The sequence below is a fragment of the Cottoperca gobio genome, chromosome 6 (genome assembly GCF_900634415.1).
Source record: "Cottoperca gobio chromosome 6, fCotGob3.1, whole genome shotgun sequence".
Lineage (NCBI taxonomy): Eukaryota > Metazoa > Chordata > Actinopteri > Perciformes > Bovichtidae > Cottoperca > Cottoperca gobio.
The window spans coordinates 3,585,176-3,598,498 of record NC_041360.1 but is presented as its reverse complement, the minus strand read 5'-3'; the positions used below and the strand labels follow the sequence as shown (position 1 = coordinate 3,598,498).

Below are 13,323 nucleotides of genomic sequence, written 5' to 3'. Positions count from 1 at the left end.
CAAAGATTTCTCTTGAAGCAGCAGCCATATTAATCAGCCATATACTGTATATACCAATACACCTTCAGTCACATTGAGACTATTTTGAGACTACATCAGCATGTAGAATAAATGAGACATCAGATACACCTTTGTGGACCTGGATCTCTTGTTGTGGGGATTGGCTGGGCTCACACAGGCCTGTGAGGTCCCATCATGGTAGATATTTGTGGCCCCATTCATTCCTTGAATATGTGATAAAGCTACAAACAAACAAAATAACTTATTCATACAGTCGCTATCAAAGGGTACATTTCAGTACAATAATGTGGATTATATGGCCACAGACAATACAACATTCTGATTGATGTATTGTCATTGCCTTTTCCGTTCATTGAATATTTTCTGTTTTTGTTTTCTTGTCTCTGCAGAATGCAGGGGATGTGGAGAGCACCTTAAATATCCTCAATGTCCTGGATGAACTTCTCTCTGCTGGTAAACTCAGATCAGCTCTAACCCCTTAACTGCATTTGATATGGCAATATCATGTAAAGGACCAAGTATTTTCTCCAGGAATAAACTAAGGGACAGTTTAAAATTAGAATCAGAATTTGTTTTAATGTATGATGGTTTATACACAGTAAGATAAAGAAAGAAATATATATAAACTATTCTAATATAAATAATAATAATATAAATAAATAATAATAATAATACATTTTGCTTGTATAGCGCTTTTCTAGAAATTCAAAGACGCATAAAGAAAATACAATAATAATATGACAAATTACTGTGAGAAATTAGCAGAATTGTCCAATCTGGTGGGGAGACAGAGAACAGAGGAGTGGAGCAGTTTGATAGGTTGGTTTGTATCTAGTTAGGTAGTTCGTTAACGCTACTCAGACTCATGTCTTCGAGTGATTATCACACAATGATGGAAACATAAAGTAGTCCTCTTAGACATCTCACTGGACACAATCAAGCTTTGTGGCAGCACATTACTAACTTCTGAATGGTATTGCTTCTCAACCTCCAGACCCACAGACACACCCAAATACAACTTGAAACTTGAACTTTAAACTAGTGTTAGTCCATTTGTCGGGGGAGATGAACAGTTAATGGAGTTGATTCTCCAGTCAAAGCTGGATTCTTCTGTTAGTTTCATGTATTAATGTGAGAAATGTTACAGTCTCTTCATCGCTCCACAGACATCTCGTCACTGACGTTAAAGTCACATGTTAAAGTCTTTGCTTTTTTAATTTCTGGTGTCTACACTCGGTGTAGCAGAGTTATCCCTACACTCGCCATCTGATATGGAATGAAAATCCCTAAAATGAAGGCTGAAAGTGTAACCTTTTCCTGATGAAACTGGCAGAAGTGAACCTAGAAGTTCAGTTCTGTCAAGCAGGTAAAACACAGATACCAGGAAATCAGTCAATGAAGCAAACATATCTGATGAGGGGCAGGCAGCAGAGGCAATGTCTGGGAAGATAGGCAGGTCTGGTAGAACAGGAACTGAGAAGCAGTAACAATAGACAATCTGGACTGGTAAAAGGGTCTGATGAAGGAGCTGCGGGTGAAGAAAGGGCGGGAAGGAGCAGGTGAGGGGAATGAGGTGAAGGTGAAATAACAAGAGAGTTAGTGCTAAAGACCAAATAAATGAGAGAGCATGGTCAGTGTTTTTTTTGGATACGTGCCAGAAAGTCAATACTTTAACATTATAAACCCTGTTTTGTTTCAAATCCAATGTACTTACAGAGCACAACAACAACAACTCTTGATTCGTTCCAAACCAAACTGTTTTTCTCTGCCTAACAAAGCTTAGTTTAGTTTGCAGTTGTTTTGCTTCTGTGGATTATTTTCCTGCAGGGGAAACATCAGTATTTCTCTGTGTTCAGGTACGGATCGTCGTATCCACTATATGATCAGTAAAGGTGGCAGTGAGGCCTTGCTCACTGCACTGGTCAACACTGGCCGTAGTTTCAGTCCCAACTATACCCTTCTGCTACCACTGCTGCACCTGCTGGCTAAAGTTGGACAAAGAGGTGAGGATGGATGAAAAGATAAATAGCAAAAATATGATGATGGATGAAAATCCAAATGTTTGACTCTTTAAAGGTACATTTAGTAGGATTTTCTTAAAATAACAATGTACAGATTCTCCCTGTCACAATCTGGTTGTACTTTCTGTTTCCTGTTTTATTTTGTAAAGGTTCACTCCCCTCGTGTTATGTCTAGTTGTACTTCCTGTCTGTGTGTTTTCCCTCCCTTTGTGATTGTTGATTTGATCCTCCTGTGTCCATTCACCCTGCCCTTGTGTCCTTGCCTTTCTCCCCCAGCTGTGTCTCCCTTCATTAGTTTCTGTGTTGTATAACCCTGTCTGTCCCAGTCTTCCTTGTCAGTTCGTCATTTCATGTTACGCCCTTATTGTTGGATGTTTTCTCGTACCCCCTTGTGCTGTGTTCCCTCGTGTCTTCCTGGTTTGTGTGTTCAGTTGACTTTTTTACCTTTTGTATTGTTATAGCCCTTACCCTCTGTTGTTTTGCTTGTTCGCTTTTGTATTTTCGGCTTTGTTTCATTAAAGCTCACTTTTCATTTAAATCCTTGTCTGCTGTACTGCATTTGGGTCCTCACCTTTTCCTCGGCGTGACACTCCCTCTCAATCATCACTTGTGACCCACTAGAAGTGTGTGGTGGTGTCTGTAAATGGCGGACACAGTGCCGAAGAAAAAAGTGTATATAGCGAGGTGAAACGCTAAACAGATAAAGTTTGTTCCAAAACGAGAGTGATTCTGGGGTTGGAGAGCACCCTAACCATGGCCAGGAGGCGTGGCTTCTCGTGAATATTGTGTTTACAAACACAACAGCGAAATCCTACTCATTGTGCCTTTAACCAAACCGCAGATACAACAGAGCACAGTTGTTTTAATCAGCTGGAACAGGACATAATGTAACCTCTGGCATCTTTTTGGTAATAGAGCCTCACACATAGCATTCCAACTACACATTATCTGACCAATAGAAGATAGTAGAGCCCACAATATTCGACAAATAAACCCAAACACTATACTCAGAAATGCCAACTACAATACACGACAACTAGACCTCAGAAATGCAAATGCAAGCCATGTAATCATGTCTCAACTCTAAATATCAATGCAAATCCAACATACTGTCTTTTTAGAGGAAGCCATTGTACCAACCATGTCATGCTTGTCAGGAAGTAGGCTAAATATCACTCCAAATTTCAAAGGGGTACTTGATCTCTCAACTCTAATGGAATCTATAGGTATACACGTCCCTCCCCTTTACAAACATGCCCACTTTATGCTAATCCTATGCAGTTTGAGGCAAAAATCATACTGTATTAGAACTGCAATAATTGGATATCAATGGAAAGCCAAGACTCTTGTGGATTTAATGAGCCAAATTGTTTTCATATGTGATGATGTGAGTCCCCATAGTATCCATTTCATGTCGTGAGACCATATTTTGAAAGTTGACTTTGCTGTATAAAATGAGCTGCAGCCTCATAAAACTTTACATCCACCAACTAAAGATGAAGGGAATTCAGTGGATGTATGGATTTCCTAATTTTATGAACAATATGGGGGTTTCTGAACAGTTTCCAGGACAGAAGTGCTCGCCATCCAATCGTTCAAAATCTTAAATTCTTACAGAAATCTCCAAATCTCAAAAGTTTGATACCAACTCACAGTATGAATTACTCTATGCTGTTCCTCAAGGTCTTGGTGTCTATATGGGTATGTAGGTGGGATTTTTGACCATTTTTGATGGTCATTATATTCCTTAATCATAATGTTCTAAAACATTTTCACAATCTATTTTAAATAAATAATTAAACATTAAACATTTTTTTCTGATTTATGACTTGACACACAGTGCTGAGCTGAAGTTCGCAGCTTTCAGATGTTGCACACCACTTCTATGTATTCATTTAATATTTGTGTCTCTGCAGACCGTCGTATAGGTATGAAAGCAGAGGAGGCTGGAGCTGTGCTGCTGACTCTGAATCTGCTCAGACAGAACGTCCAACACGCCAGCAGGGCTGCAGCATGCCTCTGGGTGATCCAAGTGTTCTGTTCATCAGGTACACACACACACAAACACACACACACATACACACACACACGCACATGCGCAAACGCACACACAACCAAAATTATTTATGCTTCACTTTCACTCAACACACTTACTTACTCTCAATACTTCCAGCTTCACGGATTTTGTATTCATTAATAATTTGCCTTTCACAACATTTCCTATAATCTTGGTGGTTTATATGATACAGGGAGAGCCTGGCTGGTATCTGATACATCAGTCACATCATTGTGTGGTAATCACTCAAACACATGAGTCTGAGTATCGTTCACGGACTACCTAACTAGATGCCAGGAAGAAGCAACAAACCAAACATATCAAGTAGAACAGGGGTGCCCACACTGTTTTGGCTTGTGAGCTACTGTATTCTCTGTCTCACTTCTGATACTCCATTATTAATTCCATTATTCTACATATGGAGTGGTCATGTCATTCACCAAACGGGCTCAGCAGCCCAAAAGCACTTTTTGTCGTAAGAGTAGGTGCAAGTAGCACAGGTGTATGAGGAAGGGAGGTAGTTCCTACTGGGATACTAGCATTGAGTGGGCTTTGGTTGTATGCATGCAAACAGTCCGTGTGGAGAGCAAAAGAGGAGGTCAGATCATTAGCCGATAGGTTCCAGGACTTCTTAAAGTCCTGCCTGCCCACAAACTTCTTTATCAATAAATAATGATTACAAGCGTATTAATTTTAAAGCAATACAATTACAATTATACACATTACACTACACCTTTTACTTATCATGTTTTCATTTTGTCATGTGTTCTCCTTACAGTTTCCACAGCAAACCTGATAGGAGAGAACAATGGACTGGAGACCATCTACCGCCTAATCCCTCCATATACCACCAAACATCTGTACACCATTAAGTATGTATACTCAGGCTTCCTGCATTTGAAACTGATCACTTACATCCCTATATCTCTTGTGACTAATGCCGAAGATAAAATAACAGCTCTGGAGAAAGTGGTCACAAACAGTCCCTGGATAACACTGACTGAAGGACACATATAACAACAGTACAGTACAAAATGTTCACCCTGTCATCACTTCCAAGCTAGCCTCCTAGCCTTAGCTTGAAAGTATCACCTAAAGTGCAAATGCATGACAGCTGACAGAGGTCATGGCCCCTGGCTGACCTACAACATGAAATATCATCCTTCTCCTAGAACCCAGAACCAGACCACAGAGGTGGGTCAATGACATTCAAAAACGTGTTGATGTTTGTTGATAGCTTCTGGTTGGAAATGCTAACATGAGCAAAAAAACTAAATTCTAACCAATTACTTCTTACGTACTTCACCTTCTTCCCCTTCCATTTATTTCAAATGGTCAGTGGTGGGTTCAGATGCAAATATTGGTGTGTATGATAAATCTAAAGTTCTGGCTCATTTTGATCTCTAGATATTGTATTATCACACCATTTTGAGTTTGACTGGTTGCTTGGTTGTTTGTTTGGTTGTTAGTTTGTTATTTTCAACAAAAAAACAAAATACCATGCTTTTTTCTTTTTTTCTTTTTAAACCAAAAAGGAAAAAAAGCCCAAACCGTTTTTCCTTCTTTGTTGTCTGAATCTAAAAATCAAAAATGACAAAACCAAATTCAAAAAACTGTCCAATTTAGTTTTTTGATACCTACTTTGTTCATTTTTCCATTTTGTATTGAAGAACAAAGAAAAGCAGACAGGTGGAAGTTTTGGTAAATATTTAAAAATAAAAGTTAAGAGGATAGAATGGCTGTACTGTAAAAGTGCAGTCTCAGAAACAATCTGTCTGACGACGATAAGCATGTTTCTGGATTCACATGAAGATACGTGTTTATAGAAATTAATAAAAAGTGTAACATTATGCAAGCTCTGTGCATAACTTTATTCAGCTGACTTCCGGTTTCTATTGTGTCGGTTAATCCAGTGTCCAGTTTGCTGCTGTATTACAATGGCATGTTTTTCGCAACGCCTGTTAAATTTACCATCGATAAATGTCAACAACGTGAACAGAATTATCGACGTACTTTCCCCTGCAGCCACAATAACAAGGGTGAGTAATTATACTTATTGTCTGTAACGTTAAACTTTTTTATACTTGCAACTTCTTATACAGACTAATATGAATTCATTTATTTTGAATTCTCCCACATTGTTGACATTTATCAATGGTAAATTTAACAGGCGTTGTGAAAAACATGCCATTGTAATACAGCAACAAGCCGGATTAACAAAACAAACTGGATTAACTGACACAGTAGAAACCGGGAGTCAGTGGAATAAAGTTATGCACAGAGCTTGCATAATGTTACACTTTTTTTTAAAGGTAATTTTTCTAAACACATATCTGCATGTGAATGCAGAAATATGCTTATCGTCATCGATGGTTTCCGAGATTGCACATTCTATCCTTTTATTTCAAAATATTTACTTAAACTTCCGGTCCACCTGTTTGCTTTTCTTCATTCTTTAATACAAAACAGAAAAATTAATAAAGTAATAATCAAAAACCAAAATCGGGCCGTTATTTTAATTTAGTTTGGGTATGGGTAAATCGACAAATATCACGCTTTTCTTTTGTTTTAAACAAAAAACTAAAAAGGAAAAAAGCATGGTAATTTAGCTTTTTAGTTTTTGGTTCAAATGAAAAATCAATAAGCAATCAATTTTTCCACAGTTATGCAAGAATCATAAATTATATTATATGATATTAGGTAGGCTGCAGGGAAATTATCGGACTTAGTTATTATTACAAATGCACAATTCATAAAAACATTTTTGCTTTACTACTGGTAATGCTCAAAACCCTCATGTTTTGTTCGTAGACTGTATCATAGAGGCCACTATTATCATATCAAACTCCTTTTAGCTTGATATAATTTAGATGCTATGAAAGCCTGGGTCACTGTTTGAAATGCATTACAGTATGGCAGTATTACAGTTTACAGGGAAACAACATCATTATATAAAATATATTCTTGGTCTCAACACAACAACATTTCTCATGAACTCATGCGTAGTCTCCAGCTCCTATGTAAGCCACCATCCTTCTCCTCTTGGATCGTATGTCTTCTTCCCATCCGTCTCTGTCAGAATTGATGGCATTTGACTCAAATAGCCTGCATCCTCCAGTATACCAAGTGGAGCATGCCAAGAGCACCAGGAGTACTGGCCTCTCCCCGGGCTCGATGCCAGGCATACCAGCTCCTGACCAGCCACAAGTGAACACAAAACTCCCCGATGGTGTGAGGGAATCGGATGCTCTGACATCACACATTTATAGCCCTTCAGGGTGAGTTTTATGTATCATTTTCATGCTGAAGCCAGCTGTTAATTGTTCTAACACAATTAGAAGACTCTGGAATTCCAGATTTCAAAGGCAGCTGCTACTTTGGATAATTTGTTAGAATTGGCAGCTGTGAATTCCTGTGATGTAATAAGAGCAACGAGGCAGGAGATGTGCTATTTCCCTTAAGAGTGAGAGGCAGTTAGACATGTCTGTCACAGTGATTTATCCAATTATAGCTATGATATGGCAACTGTAAGATATGCCGCTTGGCTGCCGTGCACACTTTTAAAGCAGTAAAGTAAGTCAGTCAGCTGTACAACTAAATCTGTCCATCTATTCTCAACTGTCAACAGCACTTAATCCCTTACTCCTGTCCGTTAGACTGCTAGGCACCTCAGCACTTCTTACTATCCTCTTTAAATTGTTGCAGGTTTGAGCTACTGCAGACTGCAATGCAGGTATTTCAATTTGATTGACAGGTTTTGATTCATGAATAGGTTGTAATGCAAGGATGCTCAAACTCTTAATGTCACCTTTAATAACTCATATGATATACTACCCATAATGCATCATAGACTCAACCATGGCAAACAAAGACAGTGTGCATATTGTTCTTTCTATTTTCATTTTGATTTACCTCCTGGTTCCACAGTTACCTTTCCATTTGCTGACATTATTATTATTTACAACATAGCGGAACATGTTGTGCACCACATGCACACCCTGGACACTTTCTAAACGGCAGTGTAAATCACATCTTGAACAATTCAGTCTATAAATATTCTTCTCCATAATAAATTCTGTTTCTCCGTTGATCATGGTGAGTAGAAGCCAGTCTGTCTGGGGCAGCAGATGTAGTGACCTCTGTGAGGGGAAACAGGCCTGCCAACCACGATCCAACACCATGTTCAACCATCACTGCATTCAGCAGTAAATCATTTGTTTTATAGCATGTCTCTTACTTTTGATGCTTAGCACTTTAATATTTGAAAGTGACATGCTGGAAGGAGCCTATACAAACAGCAGAGAAAATCAGGCAGTATTTAGTTACTGATTTGCTGCTCTCACATGCATGTGCAGAGGATTGTACCGTATGTCTCTGACCTTCTACAAATTCATTTAATAGAAGTATTGAAGAGAGCTTCTGTTGTCACTACTGTTGGGTTTGATCAACTGCCTTTACACATCATGTGATAACAGTATGAGTCTCAATAAATCATGTGAAACTCAGTGGCGGGCCGTGCATTTCCCACCTAGGCCTTCAGTGATGTCCTACACAGTCCTACCTGAATTATTCCACCTCTTAATACCATCATTGTGACGCCATGGCTATAGAAACTATACATTTAGACAGAAACACAGTATAACCGGGCGTTGCATCATCTTAACATATTCAAGTACAACAGAGTTATATTAATATTTCCAAAACATTTATAATCAATAAATCTGCATTTACAATTAAGAGTGTTAAACTACCAGCTTTAAGATCGCTTGGATACTGTCAAAACTTAAAAATAAAAGCCGCTTTTAAGGGATTAGTCTACAAAGTTTTATTAAGTCCACTAAAAGTATGTGAGCTTTATCAAGTGTGTTCACTAAACAGCACATTGTCGCGCCTAAAGCAGTTTCATTTAAGAAACGTGACGATAAAGAATAAAGACACATAAACTATTCGTTGAAAATAAAAGAAAACAAACAAATAATTTGCATTTGTTCATGAGGATATATTTGCGACAGTGGTGAAAGTGTATTCCTAGCCTTGAATGTCCACTTTGATAAAGGTTAAACCAAAACAATTCAACAAGTCTCCTGGAGTACTTTTACTGCACAGCTGAGCCAGTGCGCCACACACATCTTTACATCTCTTGCAGAAGCATCAAACATTTTATATATTTATCAAAAAACAAAATGCTTGTTACTCACCAAAACAACTGATTATTTGAACACAAAATCCATCCTCCTTTCTTTCCTCAAGAAGACTTCAATGACTCTGTTGTACAGTTTATCTGTGCGTTTCAGTTCCACCAATAAGTCCTTTTCTATAGACATGGAGGCTAATGCTGAAAGCCGAGTCTGTCCAGTAGCATTTCTGCCATAAGTTTTAATTCGCTTTAAGGCCGAGAATGACCGCTCAGCAGAAGCAGTGGACACATGGATACTCGCTAGTGTCGGAGTTGGCCTTTCTCTTCTCACAATGTCTAGCTTTTCTTGAAAAGTTCGTCTTGAAAATGGCGTTGTAATTATATCTGCGACCAAATCGATCTCTTGTCCTCCTTCAGCCATTGTGGGTTGAACAAAAACAGCTTGTAGAAATCTAAATTAGCTTGTTCAAGTTCAGTTTGAACGTGCTGACGTTATCGTACGCCTGCTAGCTGGCCCCGGTGTCCCCAACTCGAAATCTGATTGGTTAACGCCACAGTTTTGTCTCCGTTCACGTTAAGCTACAGGCGCCCGCACTGTTGATTCTGAAGGCCTCAGGGCAGATTTCTTGGACCATGGCAACACATTATGACTGAAATATGATTGGATAAAAGCTCTAACATAAAGGCCAGCCCTCCAAATCTTGATCTGAGGCTGGAAGCAGCGCAACCAAGAGGAAAGCTATGAAATGAGTCTATGAGAATAGACTATGGGGAATAATTTAATACATATTTGTGGAAGAAATATATAAAAATTAAATGTATATTCTGATGATGTTTAGGCCAGCAGAGAAGGCTTTGCTGGCCCTGACGGCCCGCCACTGGTGAAACTATATCTGAACACAATGTAACACCTGACCTGCTTTGTACAAGACACGTAAAAATAACACTGCTGTTCCACTGAATTTATATCAAATTATAAAATCTGGTATTTGTCAAGGTGAAAGTCTAACAATTGTATTTATTGGGGTATGTGCTGTCCACTCATGATACATAGTACTGTTAACTGGTGCCAGAACGTTTCTGAAACTCAAAATGAGTATCATCTCATGATTAATTAATTCTCGTTCTTCTCATCTTTAAAATACATTGGCTGTCTGTTTGCTGATGGGATTTTGAAGGAAGAAGAGTGATTGATTCGAGGTACCCCGGACCAACAAACTAATCGTCAACAATAAACTTGACGAATAGCCTTATAGGTCGTAGCTGGGTTAGCCTAGCTTCCTCTCGGCTCTCTTCCCTTTCCTCCTGGGCGGTCACTCCGCCCTTGGTGGCGATTGGTCTGGGCAGGTCTTGCTGGGTGGTCGCAAGATGCCATGGGCAGTGATCGTCTCAAAGTCCGCTGCACTCACCAGGCTTCCTTCTCCAATGTTGATGAGTGTATCTCTGTCATAAGCCATTTGTGCTCCAGTAAAAACAAAGGTTGAAAGAGACGAAAAGACAACAATTAAAAAAAAAATGTTGGAATCCACTCTGAAATATCTGCCACGTAAAGCAATGCGTGACTGCATGACTCCACTGAGTGTCAGATGGAGGGGATATTGCTGTGTTTTCAGCATAGCAGTAGTTTAGAGGGCAGAGGAGAGGGCCCAAGACGGAGCCTTTTATCAGGCTGTGTGGTTCAGATACTCCTTTCCATTTCAGCTGGTAGAAGTGTCAGGTAGATGCAAAGTGAAATAGTGCAGAGCTTGAGACAAGATACAAATGAGTTCCTTTAGTATTTCCACCCCATAACCTTTGCCGCTGCGTCATTTTTTTTGTTCCAAATTAAAAATGTGGTCTCTGCCTTACTTATCGGCATTGCCAACTCTACTTAAGTTGCTTTTAATCCATTTTTGGAGCACATTGATATGCTGTTTCATTCCCTTGGACCTACCTTGTACCCATAAAAACTGCATACATTCGAACCTAATACCTCTATATAGAGATTGCAATATTTTATAAAGAATATCGTGTCTACATCTTGTCATAATTTCAGCTGAATATAGGCTGCGGCTATATGGTCACTTATTCTCTTTGTCACCTTTCCATTCAGCTCTGGGATATAAAATTAAAAACTTGTTTCATCATTATCAGAGTTTTTAAACCCATCAGTACAAACACAAATATACAGTAGGTATGGTATATAATGTCTGTACCTTTCATAGAGTTCACGTGAGCTTGCAAATTTAATGTATTTCTGCTTGAATGTATGGTATAAAACTAATGATATCCTTAGTTTTATCTGAAATAACAATATCCTTTCCAACACATGTAAATGTAGTTATAGCAATAAAACATAATAGTTTAAATGCTTCCTTCTCAGATGAGGAGGCATTTCCCTAAATTTCACCTGAAGTTCTGACAGCGACGTTGATTTGACTTCCCCACAACACGACCGTAATGCTTAAATCTGTCTAACCTTTATAGGGATGTGCACGCAGCTGATCCAAATAAAATGCAACCATAATCTCAAACTGACCTGATTAAAGCAACATAAATATGTTTAATGCAACATAACATTTTTAACATTTATCTTCTATTTTGCAAACAAAAGAAATCCCATGTGAGAAACATCAAACCATATTCCTAAAAATCTAAATGTTGTATTTATTTTTCTTATCTTTGACCATAACGTTTCAAACTAAAAAATAACTTTCACTTTCTTAAGTTTGAGATTTGTTTGCAGATACAGCTTGGGAACATAAAAAGTAATGATTGGGTGCATGAGCTTTCCAGCCAGAGATGGCTGGAAAGCTCATGCACCCAATCATTACTTTTTTCAAAATGCAGGAGAACAGTAAAGCTACCAAATCTTTTACCCTGATATCTAGTTCTACCTGGTATCTACTATGCTCACTTTACCTCCTGTGATGAATTTCGTGATGTCTTAAAGACTGATTTATTCCACTAATACCTCCATATATCTTGTGATTTTACTTTAATTTGAACTCAATTCAGGGTCTTTATCTTCAGTTTCTGTCCTTGCTTAACGACATTAGCTATTTACCTTTGCTCAAAAATCTTGCTTGTTTAACAAGCCTAATTTCTGAATCAATAGCTTTCAAGAGCTTCATTGGAATGTGACTTGTCACTGGGATGTTCTCCCAACACAACTTTGTTTGCTTTTTTCAATAAATCCTGGGTTTCAGACTCATTGTGACTGGTTTTGGAATTCTTCTTCGTTGACTTCTTCGATCTTCCATCAGTCTATTCTCTTTGATCGTCCTCCCATGCACTTTCCATAGATGCTATATTTTTTGATTGAGCGATCCGGGACTCAAATTAAGTCTCCTTCCTCTTTCATTACGACATAACGAACTGAACAAAAGGGGAACATATATAATAGCTGGTCATACCATTTTTTTTAACGAAGAGGCAACATAAAGACACACGTTACTAAACTACACATACAACAAAACAGTTAAGTTACTTCAGGTAGTGGTTTACTCATTATATAACCTGCACTGGAACTCCAATTCCTGTTTAGTACCTTTTGTTTTAACTAGGCATAAAGATTGTTTGAATTTAACTTATTTGCATATTTTTGGTGAATACTTGGTGAACAAAAACTATATCTTTTGATATGTGTCATGAGCACTGTGAGCACTGTCAGATTTGGAAGATATCTTTCATAGCACAGAAATGATCACAGTAACACATCTGTGTGCTGTCCATTTGAAGAAGTGTAGTATTTACTATCCTCAGTGAACATGGCATAAACCCTGATGTCATGGCCCGCTGTTAGTGACACCCTGGTTTACTTGCTGCTGAAACTATACTGGACATAGTTACATTCTTCATCTCAGTATGCACACACACACACACACACACACACACACACACACACACACACACACACACACACACACACACACACAGTCTTAATTAAGAATCACTTAGTTGTGGGTCACCAGGGAGCGTTAATGAAATAAATCAGCTTACAGACAGAGTAGATCTCTACACCTCTGATCAATACCAACACCAGTATAGCCTCTCCATTTCCAAAACCACCACGCAGAGCATGTCAGACCAATCCATGGGCCATGTGA

General features: G+C 38.6%; 1 protein-coding gene across 1 annotated transcript in view; it reads left to right on the top strand.

Moving 5' to 3' along the window:
• Positions 1-13,323, top strand: part of agbl1 (AGBL carboxypeptidase 1) — a 130,766-nt gene that overhangs the window by 22,851 nt on the left and 94,592 nt on the right. The window contains exons 3-6 of the mRNA XM_029434166.1: positions 411-474; positions 1,878-2,024; positions 3,959-4,090; positions 4,877-4,970. Coding sequence (XP_029290026.1) covers positions 411-474; positions 1,878-2,024; positions 3,959-4,090; positions 4,877-4,970 — 437 coding nt within the window. The remainder of the gene's footprint in view (positions 1-410; positions 475-1,877; positions 2,025-3,958; positions 4,091-4,876; positions 4,971-13,323) is intronic.